Source organism: Propithecus coquereli, unplaced genomic scaffold, assembly GCF_000956105.1.
Source record: "Propithecus coquereli isolate 6110/MARCELLA unplaced genomic scaffold, Pcoq_1.0 Scaffold10, whole genome shotgun sequence".
Classification (NCBI taxonomy): domain Eukaryota; kingdom Metazoa; phylum Chordata; class Mammalia; order Primates; family Indriidae; genus Propithecus; species Propithecus coquereli.
The window spans coordinates 9,905,990-9,923,434 of NW_012133858.1; the positions used below are offsets into that span (position 1 = coordinate 9,905,990).

The 17,445-nt window shown below is 35.6% G+C and overlaps 1 protein-coding gene across 4 annotated transcripts in view; it reads left to right on the forward strand.

Moving 5' to 3' along the window:
- The window catches only part of ATP13A3 (ATPase type 13A3), a 103,333-nt gene that overhangs the window by 49,858 nt on the left and 36,030 nt on the right, over positions 1–17,445 (forward strand). For all 4 annotated transcript variants that reach the window (XR_001137374.1, XM_012641772.1, XM_012641781.1 and 1 more), the window contains exons 6-15: positions 885–965; positions 2,427–2,496; positions 3,989–4,123; positions 4,588–4,660; positions 7,238–7,369; positions 8,725–8,904; positions 9,050–9,207; positions 10,660–10,848; positions 13,062–13,123; positions 16,627–16,777. Coding sequence is in view for 3 of the 4 variants with exons in the window: in XM_012641772.1 (XP_012497226.1) it covers positions 885–965; positions 2,427–2,496; positions 3,989–4,123; positions 4,588–4,660; positions 7,238–7,369; positions 8,725–8,904; positions 9,050–9,207; positions 10,660–10,848; positions 13,062–13,123; positions 16,627–16,777 (1,231 nt within the window). In the remaining variant the exon portion in view is untranslated. The remainder of the gene's footprint in view (positions 1–884; positions 966–2,426; positions 2,497–3,988; positions 4,124–4,587; positions 4,661–7,237; positions 7,370–8,724; positions 8,905–9,049; positions 9,208–10,659; positions 10,849–13,061; positions 13,124–16,626; positions 16,778–17,445) is intronic.

The following is a 17,445-nucleotide window of genomic DNA, read 5'->3' on the forward strand; positions in this document are numbered from 1 at the left end:
TGAGCCACCGCACCCAGACCCCCGTTAAAATTTTTTTGACTTGGCACTGGCCCCTGCTGCCTTATGGAGAAGTCGTCAACCTCAGTGGGAAGAAATGTCAAACATACTTGCTGCGTGGCTTTTACCAGCCATAGAAACTTAATAAAATTTAAACTTATCCTAGTGATAGCACTGAATCATGAAGCTTACCTTTCCTGTCTGAGAAAAGGGGGAAAGGATTTGAATTAAGTATGTGTAAGATTCTCTTTTCTATAACTGGTATCTCAGTTAAGCATAATTAAGACACTTTTGGAAAAAGTAGATATGTTAGTTGAATTCCAGTTAGAATTATTACAGACTTTAGGTATTGTCTATGATTCATAAATTCTATACTTCTGACCTAGGTGTGCATTAGCTTAGGGAAGGATTTGGGTTGGTGGTTTTGTGGAGATAGAAGAAAATGAATAGGATTTCTTAGTTTTAATAAAAAACTGAAAAGGAGAAACTACAGATAGGTAAAAAGTGAAACTTGTTCATTTTTAGTTTGGAATTCTCAAGTTAGTTATGCTTTACCTCAGATTTTTTTAGTTTAATTATTGGTTCTTAAACCTTTGGTACAGCCTTAAAGGATAATGATAATAACTTGAGTATTTAGAGCCATCTTATCATGTGATGAATGCATTGGATAACTGAAAAGTTGTTGTGTTTGAGACTTAGACTTAATTACTGCTTATCTTAATTTGAGACTTTAAAATTCTCATTCATTATATCTAAATTTTTGTAAAAATTTCTAAGAAATTTGTAAGGAAGTCACAGTTTTAAAATCAGGCATATAGAAAAATGAGGCGTTAAGAAATTTGGATATTTTAAACATTGTTTAAAGTAAAAACTTTGGATTTATTTAGGGGACTGGATGAAGGTGTTTCTTGTACGTCAATTTATGAAAAGCATAGTGCAGGACTGACAAAGGGGATGCATGCCTACAGGTAATTTTTATCCAACTAAAGTTAGATCTATTCTCAAAATTCCTAAAATCACTATTATATACAGTCAACCCTTTGCCATATAGTTATACATATTAATAGGCATTTAAATATTACAGACAGAGTAGTTGAGAATGTATTGATATTTTATTTGGGTAAGACTATCTCAGTTTTAAGAGTTATAAAAATGTTAAGGCTAATATTTTGAAGTTGATACCCCTGAAATTATACCATATTTCATCAATTCTGAGGTGCACATTTTCTCACATTTTAACATTTCTGAAATTGGCATGTGTCATACAGTTGGTGGAGTGTTGTCTTTTACTTGACAGCATTTTTTATCTTTCTTGATCATACGGAAAGTAATGGAATGTCTTACAATTGATAGCATCTTAGATTTTCTGAAATACCTTTTTTGGAACTGTAAGCATGAGCTCAAATTTATAACAGTGAGAATTTGTAAATTGGGAGACATAATTTTTTTAATTGTTATCCTTTGTTAAAGCATAAAAATATACCAATGTATTGCATATTTTAAAGATAAATGCCATTTTCAAGTTAAATTAGAAATTTTCTTGTACTTTTGTAGCATGTTCTTTCAAATGGTTAAAACACACCAAAAAATGACTCATTCAGACTTATACTTCATAAAAGACAAGAATTACTATACCATATACAAATTACTATGAAAAGGAATTAAATAGAAGGATTTAAATAAGTTTTTAAAAGCATTTTTTCTTTTTTTCGAGACGGTCTTGCTCTATTGCCCTGGGTAGAGTGCAGTGGCATCATCATAGCTCACTGCAGCCTCCAACTCTTGGGCTCAAGTAATCCTCTTGCCTCAGCCTCTTGAATAGCTGGGACTACAGGTGTACACCACCACGCTGGCTGATTTTTTTCTATTTATAGTAGAGATGGGGTCTTGCTCTTGCTCAGGGTGGTCTCGAACTCCTGAGCTCAAGCAGTCCTCCTGCCTCAGCCTCCCAGAGTGCCCAGATTACAGATGTGAGCTACCATGCCTAGCCAAAAGCATTTTTTCTAAAAGTCAAACGTACAGTGTTTTGAAATGAACACTCTTAGCACAGTATTCTTATTAGAAAAATAATAAAAGATCCCTCATATTTATTTGGTTTCTTGCAAAAATGAATTCTAATTCAAAATTATTAAATTGTTTTCAAGGTTGGAGAAGAGAACCTTTTGCTCACATGGTTATAGACTAATGGGAAAGATAGTTGTCACATATAAAGATGTCAGACAAAATAAAATGCTTTAGTAGTTATCTAGCATTGATTTCTTGATTTAAATATTATACGTAGAGAGTTTGAATTGTAGAAGACAAGTATTTAGAAACATGAATTTAAGAGTAGTCCGTGGTTTGAGCTTTATCTAATATAATGTCTTTACTAAATTATACTATAATTATATAATATAATGTAATACTATTACTATATTTTCCTGTTATAGGAAATTGCTTTATGGAGTAAATGAAATTACTGTGAAAGTGCCTTCTGTTTTTAAACTCCTAATCAAAGAGGTAAGACTATTGTATATAACTTAACAGTTGTGATCAATAGATTTGTCAGTTTGGAAAGAGTTATTATTAAGTAACAAGATATTCTTGGTTTTCTGTTTCCTAACTTTTCTTTCCTTATTATTTCATTTGAAAGGTAAAAGTGGAGAGAGAATTCGGGGCATAGATTTAAAAAAAAATTTGTATAATTTTGCTTTTATTAAATGTTGACTTGTTTTTACTCTCAAGAAATTACACATTTAAGTCTTTCCTTATCTTACAGACACATCTACCTGTCTTTTTTTCCCTTCGTTTTTAAAAATCAGTTCATCATATTTTCTTTTTCATGTGGTATTTTGTGGTACATTATGGGAGATGGGGCATTATCCCAGAAGTTTGGAATTTTAAACATGACATGATGATCCACCTTGAGAAGCTTACATTGTAGTCTGGGGGGAAACATGTCAGTAGTTACTGTAGTGACTGGACTGTTCAGTTGTAAGTGCATACAGAGGTGTGAATAAAGGATTATGGGCATGTAAAGGAAGGGAGTAAGTGTCTTTGCCTAGCCGTTAGGCTTTCCAGTCTTTGTTGTGGTTTTTGGCTAAAGATCAAGAATTAGTTGTATTGGGTGAATAGTTTTAGTAGAAATAAGAATGTTTGCCATCAGTTCCTAAGAGTGGCCATATGGTCTTGCTAATGAACATAGCATAGTGTAGTGATTAGGAATTGGAAAGCCTGATTAGTGTAATATGTTTCCATCAGTAACTAACTTTAGTCTTTAGTAAACCTTTCTATCTGCTACTCCTTTATCTATAAACTTGGAATAATAAGTTTTTTCTAGTTATCTCATTTGGTTTTGAGGTAAAATAGGACTATGTATATGAAAGTGCTTTGATAATTACAGAAGCAATAATTTTAAGACAATGGGGGGTTATTAATGAAATTGATAAAATGTCATGACATTTGGGTAAGCAAAATTCATTGTCCCTTATCTCTTTTTCATTCAGGGTTTACTAATTATTTTCTTAGAGAAAGCAAAACAATATATATAACCCATTAACTTTTATCTTCCCTTTGGACTTCAGTGGACTTTTGACATATAAGTAAATTTGTGTTTTGAGTTCATGATAAGTAAACATTTATTCCATTTGATTAAGTGTTTTGCATATTACTAGCCTAGAGCACATTAGAAATGAATGTATTTTATTGCTAAAGCAGAATGCAGAACAGCTAAATTTATACACTTTAGCCTTTTCTAGCCAAATCTATATTTGGGTGGTATGAATCTAAATGGATGCCAATAATTTAAATTTAGCTTATTTAGCTAAATTCTGGTAGTTTAATGATAAACAAGAATATGATAACATATTGTCTTACTCTTTAAGATGATAAATGTTGCTGTTTGGGTACTATATAATGTATCCTATAGGTATCTGGTTACTTGTCAGTGAAAAAGTGGAGAATCTGCATGGTTATATCTCATTCACTTTAACTTAAACATCTTGTTTTCTAGGTTCTCAACCCATTTTACATTTTCCAGCTGTTCAGTGTTATACTGTGGTGCACTGATGAATACTATTACTATGCTCTAGCGATTGTGATTATGTCCCTAGTATCCATTGTAAGCTCACTATATTCTATTAGAAAAGTAAGTCCAAATTTATTATGGGTTTCACAACTGTATTTGTATTTTGTAATAACATATAAGCTGAGTATAATAGCTTGATACAAGGTAAATACTCAACGCAGTATTTTAGTTGCATGAATATATACTCTTTCCTTCTTCCCCTACCTTGTTTGTTTGGGTTTTTTTGGAGGTTGGGGGGAAGGCAGGTATGTTTTAGAGTCAGACTACCACTTGACTGCTTAGAAGATACAGAGATTTATAGTTGCTTATTACAGACTGGAATACTGGAAGGCTGGTTCTACTGTTTCATTAAAACAGTCTCATTAAAGTCCTTATTTTGTCTTGAGCTAAAACAGTGAATAATCTCTGAATCTCTGACTCTTGACATTTTATAAAGGCAGAGTAGTATGCATTTATTGTATTCACTTACTGAGGGAGGAATGGGTTCATATGGGCTTGTTTTTAATTTCCTTTTCCTCTTTCAGCAATATGTTATGTTGCATGACATGGTGGCAGCTCACAGTACTGTGAGAGTTTCAGTTTGTAGAGTAAATGAAGGTAAGTACTTGAAGTGACCATTGGAAAAATAAACCAAAAAAGATACCCACTAAGCACTGTTGTGTGAAGTAAGCCCAAGGTATTATACATATATATATATATTTTTTTTTTTTTGAGACAGAGTCTCACTCTTTTGCCCGGGCTAGAATGAGTGCCGTGGCGTCAGCCTAGCTCACAGCAACCTCAAACTCCTGGGCTCAAGCAATCCTTCTGCCTCAGCCTCCTGAGTAGCTGGGACTACAGGCATGAGCCACCATGCCCGGCTAATTTTTGTATTTTTGGTAGAGACAGGGTCTTGCTCTTGCTCAGGCTGGGTTCGAACTCCTGAGCTCAAACAATCCACCCGCCTCGGCCGCCCAGAGTGCTAGGATTACAGGCGTGAGCCACTGCGCCCCCCGGCCATTATACATATATTAATGCATTCGTTTTTTAAGAACTAAAGATATATGTTTGGATTCCTGAGAGTGTATCAGATTCATTCACTTATGTAAAACTATTTTTCTTTTCTATGTGACAGGCACTGTGCTAGGCTCTGGGGATTCTGTCTAGGGGCAGATGATAAACAGTAGCAATAAAGTGTGACAAATGCTGTGATAGGGAGAGGCCAGGTCTTACAAGTTAGGGAGAGCTCATTTACTGTAGGTATCAGGAATAGCTTCTTTGATGTATTTTTAAGTGGTGACTGTTTGTATTAGTCAGGTAAAAGGTAGGTGAGAAGTTGCTAAGGGGAAGGTGAGAGTGGGGAGAAGAGGGTATTAAATGCCCGGAGGCCTGGAAATTATTAATAGAAATCATGTGGTCATTGTAAGAACCAACAGAAATTTGGTGTGGCAGATGGAGCAATTAATTGACAGCGGGCCTTCTAAGGCAATAAATGTTAAGGAATTTGGACTCAGTCCAAAAGGCAGTGGAAAGCCATTGAAGGGTTTGAAGCAAGGAAGTGATATCATTTGGCTTCCATGTGCAAACTGGTTTAGAGGGGTATAATACTGAGGGCATGGCCTCTTTATCAAGGTAGGAGCTGTAGAGATGAAGAGAAGTGAGAATACGTTTGAAAGATAATAAATGTGAATATTGAACAGGATGTGGTGAATCATTGGATATTAGATCATGGAGATGTGTCAGGCTGTGTGGATGGATGTTGGTGCTATTTAATTACATAGGAAAACGTGGAAGAGGAGGAGGATTGTAGGAAGGATAATGTTTTGGATATGTAAGTTTATCTGGTGAGATGTTGAAGAGGTAAAGAAGAGGCAGTAGCCGCTTTGATTTATCCAGAATACCAAATCAGTCTCCATTCTCTTAACTCGGTAGACTACACGCAAGGGATTTCCCTTCCTGTGCTTCCTGGCCACTTGCTACTTTAGCTGGGAGGATCTTCCTCCCCTAGCTGCTGTCTTGGAGATATGTGGTTTATTGGTACTTCTCCTCTTCTTGCTCTGCTGCTGCTGAAGTTATTGGGGATGCTAAAACAGACATACCTTTCAACTTTTATCTTCCTTACCCCCTTTGTATAGTCTTACATATCACTGATATTTTGTTTTCTGGTACACCTAAAAGGAATAGAATTTCAAGTGGCATTAAAGCTTTAAGGAAAGTCGAGTTTTACAATAGGGGCCTTATTTTAAAAAAATGAAGATTAATACACCTACTATGTGCTAAATATTCTATAAAAGTTATTTCCTCATAATTTAGTAAATGACTTTCTTTTCTTTTTTTTTTTTTAGAAAGGAAAGAGAGAAGAGTATTTGTCTTACAGACAAACATAACAAAACAATTGCTTTCTCCTCACCCATCTGCATTTATAAACTAGTGTGACTGTCTTCTGAGCACAGTGTTAACCTGAGACAGGTGTGGGGGGTGAGAGGGGAGGGGAGAATGAGAGGAAAAGAGAGAGAATGCCTAAATATAAAGTGATCCTAAAGAAAACCTTTTCCCCTGGCAAGATCTTTTCAAAAAGTGTTTAGCTAACTTAAATTTATAGAGAAATAATGAACTAGATAAAATATTATAATGTTTAATTTATTTAATAAATTTAGTAATATTTAAAATAATTTAAAAAAACTAACTTATGAATATTGAGAAGGTAATGAGACAGTGACAGTGAGAAAAAGAATACTATAAAAAATGCTGTTGAAAGAATGTTAAATTTTTCAGTGCTTCTTGTTGTTTCTGTGGGACTATTAGAAATCTGAATTTATTTTACCTGTTTCAGGGGGATCTTCTGTGTGGACTCATTGTGTCTATTTTCTGAGACTGCTAAATAGCTAAAATTGACCATTGACAGTTGTCAAGAGTGTTGAAGTTACTGACTTGGTTGGTTGGAGGGTACTTGGCATCACCTGTGCTCCGTTTGGCATCCCATCAGGAGACAAACTAGCTGACACACCACACTTTGTTTGCCTAGTGATCTTATTAGTCAAAACTTTCCATTTATTGGGATTTACCTACTTTAACCCCATTATATTATTAACTTATTATTGAGATCAAGTGACCATTGGATAGATTGTTTGCTATAGTTTTATTCCAAGTTAAAGAATATTCTTCTCAGAGTTTTCTTTCTTTCTTTAAATTCAGAAATAGAAGAGATCTTTTCTACAGACCTGGTGCCTGGAGATGTCATGGTCATTCCATTAAATGGGACAATCATGCCTTGTGATGCAGTACTTATTAATGGTACCTGCATTGTAAATGAAAGCATGTTAACAGGTAAACTAAACTAAATGAGTAAATATCACACAAATTGTTTATAATGATATTAGGATTAAGCAGTTACTGATTAAGCTTTTTCAGAATTAGCTATGTCATTTGTATCTTTACTCATGAATGTAATTAATGTTATGGATTTTGAAGATTTTTGAATTCTGAGTAGACCAAATTCTGCATTATATATACTCAGCTGTGCTACTAAAGTACTATGCTGGTGTTGGCCACATCTCTTGGCCTGCCACTGGCCACTTTTTTGACATGAGGAAATGGTTTATAGTAGAGAAAGAGGAAAGAAGTCCCTTGCCTGCAGAAAATGCAACATATAGTATTTGTTTCCCTATTTGATGTGTGAAAAGTGGGAATAAATAAAGATTTTATATTTTTCTTGAACTGAGGAGAAGTAGACTTTAAAATGACTTCTTGGCCAGGTGCAGTGGTTCACAGCTGCACTCCCATTACTTTGGGACACAGAGGCAGGAGGATCACTTGAGGCCAGGAGTGTGAGGTCACAGTGTGCTATGATCGGGCCACTGTGCTGTAGCCCAGGCAACAGAGCAAGATCTGTCTCAGAAAAAAAAAAAAATTGTAAAATGACTTCCCTTTGGAAATTCACAATCTGGAGGTGTGGAGCTTTATATCTTCTTTAGTAATATGATTTTTTTAAAAAAAATTATCATAGTCTGGCTAGAAAATGATTCCTGCATAATGTATTTTGAAACTATTAAGAGTCTTGTCTTAAAACATACACTTACACATATACATATTCCTATATACTTACCTTCTTTGAAACAAGAAGAGTGACTACTACAGAGGATAAAATAAAATTTCAAGAAGAATTTGGCTGTTTGTGATAGTTTGAGAGAAACTCCATACTACTTATTCTTCTCTTCGCTCCCTTGCTCAGATGCCTTTTCTCTTCCTTATTTTGGGGGTGAGGTGAGGGGGTTAGAGGTAGGCCTTCACATCTTTTGTGTACTTGAGGTAACAAGAGTGCTTTCCACTTTAGTTATTAGGGATGAGAGAACACATACAGCGGCTATAGCAGCTACTTGCTCTCTTTTTGAAATTATTTCAAATTCTACAACAGTCGTTTCCAAATATATAATATAAACTAGTGTTACCTTTGAATCACAAATCACTTCCTGGAATTATTGTAGGAGACAAAAAATTTGGTATTCCTAGGTGAGGAAATCGGTATACAAAAAGCTAATTGTTTAAGCCGTGTTATTCACATATAGAACACTTAATAACTATTGTAAACAGTATGTAACATTTAGGATTTTTAAAACTTTAAGATTGTTTTGTGTTTGATATTGCTTTCATTTAATAATTTATGTACTTTTATTTTTTTTAAGGAGAAAGCGTTCCAGTGACAAAGACCAATTTGCCAAATCCTTCAGTGGACATAAAAGGAATGGGAGATGAGTTATATAATCCAGAAACACATAAACGACATACTTTGTTTTGTGGTACGACTGTTATTCAGACTCGTTTCTACACCGGAGAACTTGTCAAAGCCGTAGTAGTTAGAACAGGTAGAAAACATTTTATTTAATCTCTTCTTGCATGTTTTAGCATATTTGTTACCCACTGAATATTTAAAAAGAGATTCTGTGTTGGGAGATAATTCTCATTTCCTTATACAAATATAAGTAATTTTCTTCTTTAATTTTTTGAAAGGATTTAGTACTTCCAAAGGACAGCTTGTCCGTTCCATACTGTATCCCAAACCGACTGATTTTAAACTCTACAGAGATGCCTACTTGTTTCTACTATGTCTTGTGGCAGTGGCTGGCATTGGATTTGTCTACACTATTATCAATAGCATTTTAAATGAGGTATGTATGTAGGACTCCACTTATAAGATTTGATCCTTAATTGTTTATCACATGTGGCTATTGAGGATTTGAAATGTGGCTAGTGAGACTGAGGAACTAAAATTTTAAGCTAATAATGTTTTTGTTTGTTTTTAAGCTAACTTAATTTTAATTTAGCATTAAAGGCAGGAGTTTGATAACTGTTATTTTAGAAAGCACAGTTATAGAACATATCCATCATAGCAGACAGTTCTTTTGGATGGCTCTGACTTAGATGCTGTCTTTTACTTGCTCTTTTGTGACTTTAAAGAAAAAAAAAAAAAGGAAAAAAAGACCCCACATACTCACCAAAAGCTTTATTTTCTCTTTGGCCTCTGGGATAGAATATATAATATTAAAATGATTTTTGATGACTTAATTGAAGGCATCTCTAAGGGACGTTGTCAGATTTCCCTTTTCTATCCCCTATAGAGACTGGCACAGTGTGGTGCTTGTGGAACGAGTCAGTATCTGATAAAGTTTGTCGAATTTGTTTTGAAGTGTGTCATGTGTGAAATACGTAGGACTATGAAAGTGAGAGAGAAGTGTCTTTTAAAAATAGCTGTCAAGGCCGGGCGCGGTGGCTCACGCCTGTAATCCTAGCTCTCTGGGAGGCCGAGGCAGATGGATTGTTTGAGCTCAGGAGTTCAAGACCAGGCTGAGCAAGAGCGAGACCCTGTCTCTACTAAAATTGAAAGAAATTAATTGGACAACTAAAAATATATAGAAAAAAAAATTAGCCGGGCATAGCGGCGCATGCCTGTAGTCCCAGCTACTCGGGAGGCTGAGGCAGGAGCATCGCTTGAGCCCAGGAGTTTGAGGTTGCTGTGAGCTAGGCTGATGCCACGGCACTCTAGCCCGGGCAACAGAGTGAGACTCTGTCTCAAAAAAAAAAAAAAAATAGCTGTCAGTCTATAATCCATTAACAATTCTTTGAGTTTTCTATTTTGCAGACTTTCTGAAGGGAAAACATTTTATTTATTTATTTATTTTTTTTGAGACAGAGTCTCACTATGTTGCCTGGGGTAGAGTGCCATGGCGTCATCCTAGCTCACAGCGACCTCAGACTCCTGGGCTCAAGCGATCCTACTGCCTCAGCCTCCCCAGTAGCTGGGACTACAGGCATGCGCCACCATGCCCGGCTAATTTTTTCTATTTTTAGCAGAGACGGGGTCTCACTCCTTGCTCAGGCTGGTCTCGAACTCCTGAGCTCAAACAATCCGCCCGCCTCGGCCTCCCAGAGAGCTAGGATTACAGGCGTGAGCCACTGCGCCTGGCCGGGAAAACATTTTAAATGGTTAATAGATGTATATACATACACACTTAAATATAAAATTGAAAATGGTTTGTAGGTTTTCACTAAGGAAATGTCCACATCAAATTAGTACTTATTTAATATTGGGAGTTTGACACTTATTTTTGTGTTAATTGTAGGTAGAAGTCGGAGTAATAATTATTGAGTCTCTTGATATCATTACAATTACTGTGCCACCTGCACTTCCTGCTGCAATGACTGCTGGTATTGTGTATGCTCAGAGAAGACTGAAAAAGATTGGTATTTTCTGTATTAGTCCCCAAAGGATAAATATCTGTGGACAGCTGAATCTTGTTTGTTTTGACAAGGTTAGTTCAGTTTCATAATCATCCTCAAAAGATTACTTTGTAGCTTTTAAGTGTTTAGATTAATGTTTTCCATTTTCTTTGTCAACTAATTTGTACATATTCTTTAATGTTCCTCTAATTTTCTTCTTTCTCAAATTATTTAGCGTATGCATCATTTTTATGTACAATTAATCCTCAATTATCATCATCAATAGATTCTTGAAAATTGTGACTTTAAGCGAGATGAAGTATAATGAAACCAATTTTATCATAGGCTAATTGATACATACAGGACCAAAGTTCCTGTGGCATATTTCTGTTCACAAAAATATCACCAGACTTCTAAATGAAGACCTAAAACACTACTAATATTAAACATTGAAATAAACACGAGCTATATACACACTTAAGAAAGATTAATAAAAACAGATAATTATTTACACAGTTATTAGTTTTTAGGGTCACAGGTGGCCAGAGACTCTCCTGGCAGCTCAGGGTACAAGGCAGGAACCACCCCTCGATAGGACACACCGTCCTATTGCAGGGTGCACATGCGCACGCGCTCGCGCGCGTTCTCTCTTTCTCTCTCACAGACTGGGACCATTTAGACAAATCCATTCACCTAATATGCACACCTTTGGGATGTGGGAGGAAACCGAACTACCTGGAGTAAAACCCACACAGACATAGGGAGAATGTGCAAACTCCTTACAGACAGTGGCCCAGGCTGGGAATCAGATTTTTTCCCCTCATTAACATGATAGCAAAATGACATTATTTGAGCACTTGCTGAATTGCTAATTTTCTCAATTTTTAATGCTTTGGATATTCCTTATTTGTTCAAATCTGTAATTAACTAATTGTTCACATCCAGAATTGTGCCTTGTAGGAGTAGTAAGTAGTAGTAGTAGTAGTAAAGATCATATGATCTTTCATGTTTTTAGATAGTAATTCTTATTTAACAGAATAGGCTCTATATACATATATTTTCTGTGGTTTTATTGCTCTGAAGTATGTATGTTTAGGGTCTGCTATATGATTTCATTGAGTATATGTTTCAAAATTACAAGGATGTTACCAGTTTTATGGTTTTATGTAAAAATGATGAATTATGTGAAACATAGCTTGCTTTTTACAAAGGTTTCTCCTTTCCTGAGCTAAAATTAGTTTTGAAAGTTCTACCTTGAGAATTAAATCTGGACCAGAAAACCTTCCATCAAGCTCTTCTTGGTAACTGATTTGATAAGAATTTGATTTTTGTGCGTTTCATTATTACAGAAGAAAAATATGAAACGTTTTTTTTGTTAAGAAAAAGAAAAGGTCATATGCTCCCATAACTACTTCATATTTATCTGTTCTGGAAATATCACTTACGTTTGGTCTTTTTTGGAAACTTGATTATTAAAATTTTTAAGCTGACCCAGAAGTGGAGAAAAGGTACATGTATAATAAACTGTTATTTACTCATTACCAGCTTTAACAGTTGTCAGCTTTTTGTCAGTCTTTCATCTACCCCTCATTTTGAAGGGGTGGTATCAGACTTTATATTATTACACCCGTAACTACCTCAGCATGTGTCTTTAGAAGATCAGGTGTTCAAAAAAATATACGACCACAAAACTACTATGACTCTTAAAAAATGTAACAGTTCCTGAGTTTTATCTAATATCCAGTTCATATTCCAATTTACCTGTGTATCTCTAATTTTTACTATTCGATTTTTCAATCAGAATCCAAATAGGGATTACATTGGTTACAAGTAATCTCTAACAGTTGCCTTTATTTGCCCCTCACCCCCAATCATTTTGTTGAAGAAACCAGGTCATTTGCAGCTGATTGCTTTTTCCTGATATCATTTAACTTATTCCTCTGTGCTGCCTGTACCCTAATTCCTCCCTCCTTTAATAGGCGTCCTTTATTGGTTGATAGATATGTTGATTGGTGCATCCTTTTGTTGTTTTTTTGATAATATACGCACATAAATATATAGTTAGATACATACCACCCCCGTTTACATAGAAGACCCATACCATAAATATGTTCTGCACCCGTTTTCCCACTTTGACCATATGTCCAGAAGTCTATCAGTATGCTGAGATCTTGACTGTTTCTTGTCTTTCTTTCCTTTTTTTAAAAAAAAAAAAAAAACGCAACTCTTTGTAGTACTCCATTGTATTACACGCAGCGTAGTTTTTAATACTATGTGATTGGTTTTGTTTTTTTGTTTATTTTAGACTGGAACTCTTACTGAAGATGGCTTAGATCTTTGGGGGATTCAACGAGTGGAAAATGCACAGTAAGTATTAGCTAGACTTGATACTTTATTAGTTGATTTTTAATAAATAACATGCAACATTCAAACATGTAGGATGCAATATAAGAGACAACTGTATACCTACCACTAAGGTTAAATAGTTGACATTATGCCATATTTGCTTCAGATCTCTTCTTTTAGAGGATTAAAATATTAAAGAATCACTAAAGTCTCCATCTATCCCTTTCCTTATTCCTGTCACCATTCTGAAGTTTTGAAAATGTTTGCATATTTTATATTTTCACTACATATATAATCTATAAATACATATATGAATGATGTACATATGTTCTGCTGCTTTTTTCCTCTCCTAACATTGTTTTCAGGATTGTTGATGTTGATATGCACTGATGTAATTTATTAATTTTAACTGTTCTATCTTATTCCATTATATGATTAAACCATAATGTCTGTTCTTCTACTGAGGGATAATTTCATTTTTTCTCCTTTTTTCTCTGTACTTTCACAAATAGTGCTGCAATTAAAATTCTTACACACAACTTTTTGTGAGCATGTGGTTTCAGTGAGCTAGGTCCCTATGAGTATAAATGCTAGGTAATAGCATGGGTACAGGTTCAGCTTTACTAGGTATTGCCTAATTGCCATCTAAGTGGTGGTGCTTACTTACACTCTTCTTAGGGGATAAAAATCTTTTTGCCAAACTTAATATTGTCAGACTTGTAAATTTTGCCAAATGAATGGATATAAAATGGGTATTTCATTGTGGCTTTATTTATATTCTCCTTGTTACCTAAAAAGTTGAGCATCTTTTCACATTTTTGGAGGGAAGGGCCATTTAGCGTTCTTCTGTGTATTGTCTGTTTATTAGATATATCCTAATCTTTCTATTGTGTTAAGTCTTTATCTTATTCATTTGTTAGAATTTCTTCTATTTTTTGGGTAGTAATCTTTTCAGTACTATGTATTACAAATATACTCCACTAGTGTCTGGCTCATGTCTTTGCTTTTGTTGCCTTTTGAAGCACAGATGTTTTACTACTATAGTTGTGTTTATGTCATTTTTCCCCCCTCAGAAGTCTGCTAGATTTTGGTTTATATAGCTGGAAAGATAGTATTGTACAGTTCATATAATTTCAAGAGTTGTTACATTTTCTTGCTTAGTAGTATGTCACATTGTGACCTTATTTATCCCTACTAATGCATGTTGCCTTAAATTCTCTTTCATCTAATATTTATATACCTCTACACCAGCTTTCTTTTCCCTAATGTTTATGTAGTATACTTTTGTCACCTGTTTACCTTTGAATCTTTCTGTGCTATTGTGTTCACATTTATTCAGATATATTTGAAATTATTTCTGCCATCCCTCACACCAAATTTTGTATACACATTTTCTCATTCTCTTATATTTCTCTCATTTTCTGAGTTTATACATCCTAATCTTTTATAGTTTGTTCTTTTTTTTTTTTTGAGACAGAGTCTCTGTTGCTCAGGCTGGAGTGCCATAGCATTAGCCTAGCTCACAGCAACCTCAAACTCCTGGGCTCAAGGGATCCTCCTGCCTCAGCCTCCCCAGGAGATAGGACTACAGGCGTGCGCCACCACCCAGCTAATTTTTTCTATTTTTCTTAGAGATGGGAGTCTCACTTTTGCTCAGGCTAGTCTCGAACTCCTGAGCTCAAATGATCTTCCCGCATTGGCCTCCCAGAGTGCTAGGATTACGGGCATGAGCTACCGTGTTCGGCCCCTGGTTTGTCCTTAAATTATTAATATTCATACTTATAGTCCAAAGTTCATGGGAGTCAATACTGTCTTTTACACCCAAAACCTATGGACTGTAGAATACTTTTGATTATTCCTCTTCTTCTTATGTATTTGTTTTTTATTTTATTTTTCCCCTCCCACCTCCTCCTTGTGTATTTACATACTATTTATGATTATAATTTTGTACTTTTATATAGTCTACATGCTTAGATTTACCTAGGTGTACAAATATCTTAACCATTGCTTCTTATATCCCATTCCTCTGGATTAAATTGCCGTCTTCTGTAACTACATATTAGTTTTATTTCACTGTCACTCTTGAGTGATGGTGTAACTGTACAGACATCTCAGTTGATAGTTGTGTTCTCTCAGCACTTTGAAGATGTTATTCCTTTTCTCCTGATGTTTTTTGTTATTTTTGTTGAGAAATCTTAGTGTCTTTAGTGATCTCTTTTCTCTCTGGTTGCTTTATAAATATTTCTTTATCCTTGATTTCTGCAGTTTCACTGTGATCTTTTTATGTGTTTTGCTTCTTGACTCCATGGATTCATGTTTTTCATAAATTCTGCAAAATTTTCAGCTTCTTTTTCTTCCATTGTGGTCTTCCACTCATGCTTTGTCTTTTTTCCGTCTGAGAGTCATAACCATGTTTGGACAAGAAAATGTACTTGGTTCTTTCCAAATCTGCCCCCACCTTCACTCTCTGATTGTCTTACTCTTTTTCTAAGTCTAACTCAAAAATGCCCTTTTTTGCATTCTTTGAAATTGCCCTTCTGTTATCTCAGATTTGTGGCATTCTGATTGTGTCTTTGTTATGTCTGTTGACTCTCCTGGTGAATTGTTTCCTAGTGTATGTTTAAATTATGGACTCATCCTTAGCAGGATTTTTCTTTGAGACTCCTTCGTGGCTGTGCTGTGGGGAGCTCCCCTCTAGAGAAGTTTTAACTTTACTTGGCTAAGCGTACCAGTGGTATCAGTGGTGCCAGACACACTTAGGTTGCTCTGTAATTTGTGGGTTTCTGAACCAGGCAGTAGCATATATTCAAATTCAAAACTCATTCTGTGTAGTGTAGTGGTTCAGAGGCCTTCAAACCAGACTCCTGTTTCATCCTTGCTCTGCTACTTAGAGGATGTGTAACCTTGGACAACTTACTTAACCCCACCCTGTTTCAGTTTTCTCATCTATGATGGGATAATGAAACACCTTCTTATGGTATGAGATATAATGAGTCAGTACGTGTAGAAGTTCTTAGAATAATGGCTTGGCACATAGTAAATAATATGTAGATACTAGCAGTTTTCTTGAACTTTTGAGTGAGAGAAAAGAGACAGGCTTATTCTAATTATGCATTTGAGTCTGGGGGTAAATTTTTTCTAGTCTACCATTTTTCCAAGGGTGTGTAGCTCTTCAAGAGCACTCTGGCTTTCTTGGGTCAGAGGGATTCTCTCAGTACCCACTCTCCAGCTTTGTATGGGGCCAGGACATTGTTTCCTGCTCCTTTGTGAGCATTAAACTGTAACTCCTTAGGGTATTGCGGTGCCACCCCTGCCGCCCCCCCCTGCAGCCATAGCATCTGCTCAAGTCCACATCCCTCTGGTTTTCCTTTCTCTTATTTCTGGCACTTGAAAATTTCCTTTACTTATGAGCTCAGTTTTGGATTTAAAAGTTTTTTTTTTTTCTTTTAATTACAAAACCTGAAAAGGCCTTTTAGAATATCATCTTTAGAATATGAAACTAATTCAGTGTATTTTCTGTTTAGATTTCTTTTACCAGAAGAAAACGTTTGCAATGAGGTGTTGGTAAAATCCCAGTTTGTTGCTTGTATGGCTACTTGTCATTCACTTACAAAGATTGGAGGAGTGCTTTCTGGTGATCCACTTGATTTGAAAATGTTTGAAGCAATTGGATGGGTAAGTTCAGTATTTTAAAGTATGAATAACTTTACCGTGAAAGGAACTAACTATGTAATTTCTTAAAGATATATTGCCGGAAAAATTTAAAAATTGTGTAAAATGTGCCTGTTAAAATTTTTTTTTTTTTTTTTTTGAGACAGGGTCTTGCTCTGTCACCAGGGCTAGAGTGCTGTGGTCTTAGCCTAGTTCACAGCAACCTCTAACTCCTGGGCTCAAGCAATCCTCCTGCCTCAGCCTCCCTAGAAGCTGGAAATATAGGCGTACACCACCACACCCGGCTAATTTTTTCTATTTTTAGCAGAGACGGGGTCTCACTCTTGGCTCAGGCTGGTCTCGAACTCCTGAGCTCAAGCAATCCTCCTGCCTTGGCCTCCCAGAGTGCTAGGATTACAGGTGTGAGTCACTGCGCCCAACCAAAAAGTATCTGTAAATTAACTCATTTAGACACTTTTAATAGAGGCTGACCAGCTTAGGCCCCTTGTTATGTTTATAAGATAAAGCAGGGATCAGAAATTTGGGGCAGTAGGCCAGAAGTCAGTAAGAATGTCTTGAGTGTCACAGGCAAAAAAATACAAAGTAGTCGTGTATCTTCAGTGTTCCTTTGTACCTGGTCTCTATTTTCTGTTGTTTCCCCTTTCTCCCCCTCCTCTGTTTTTTTTTTTTTT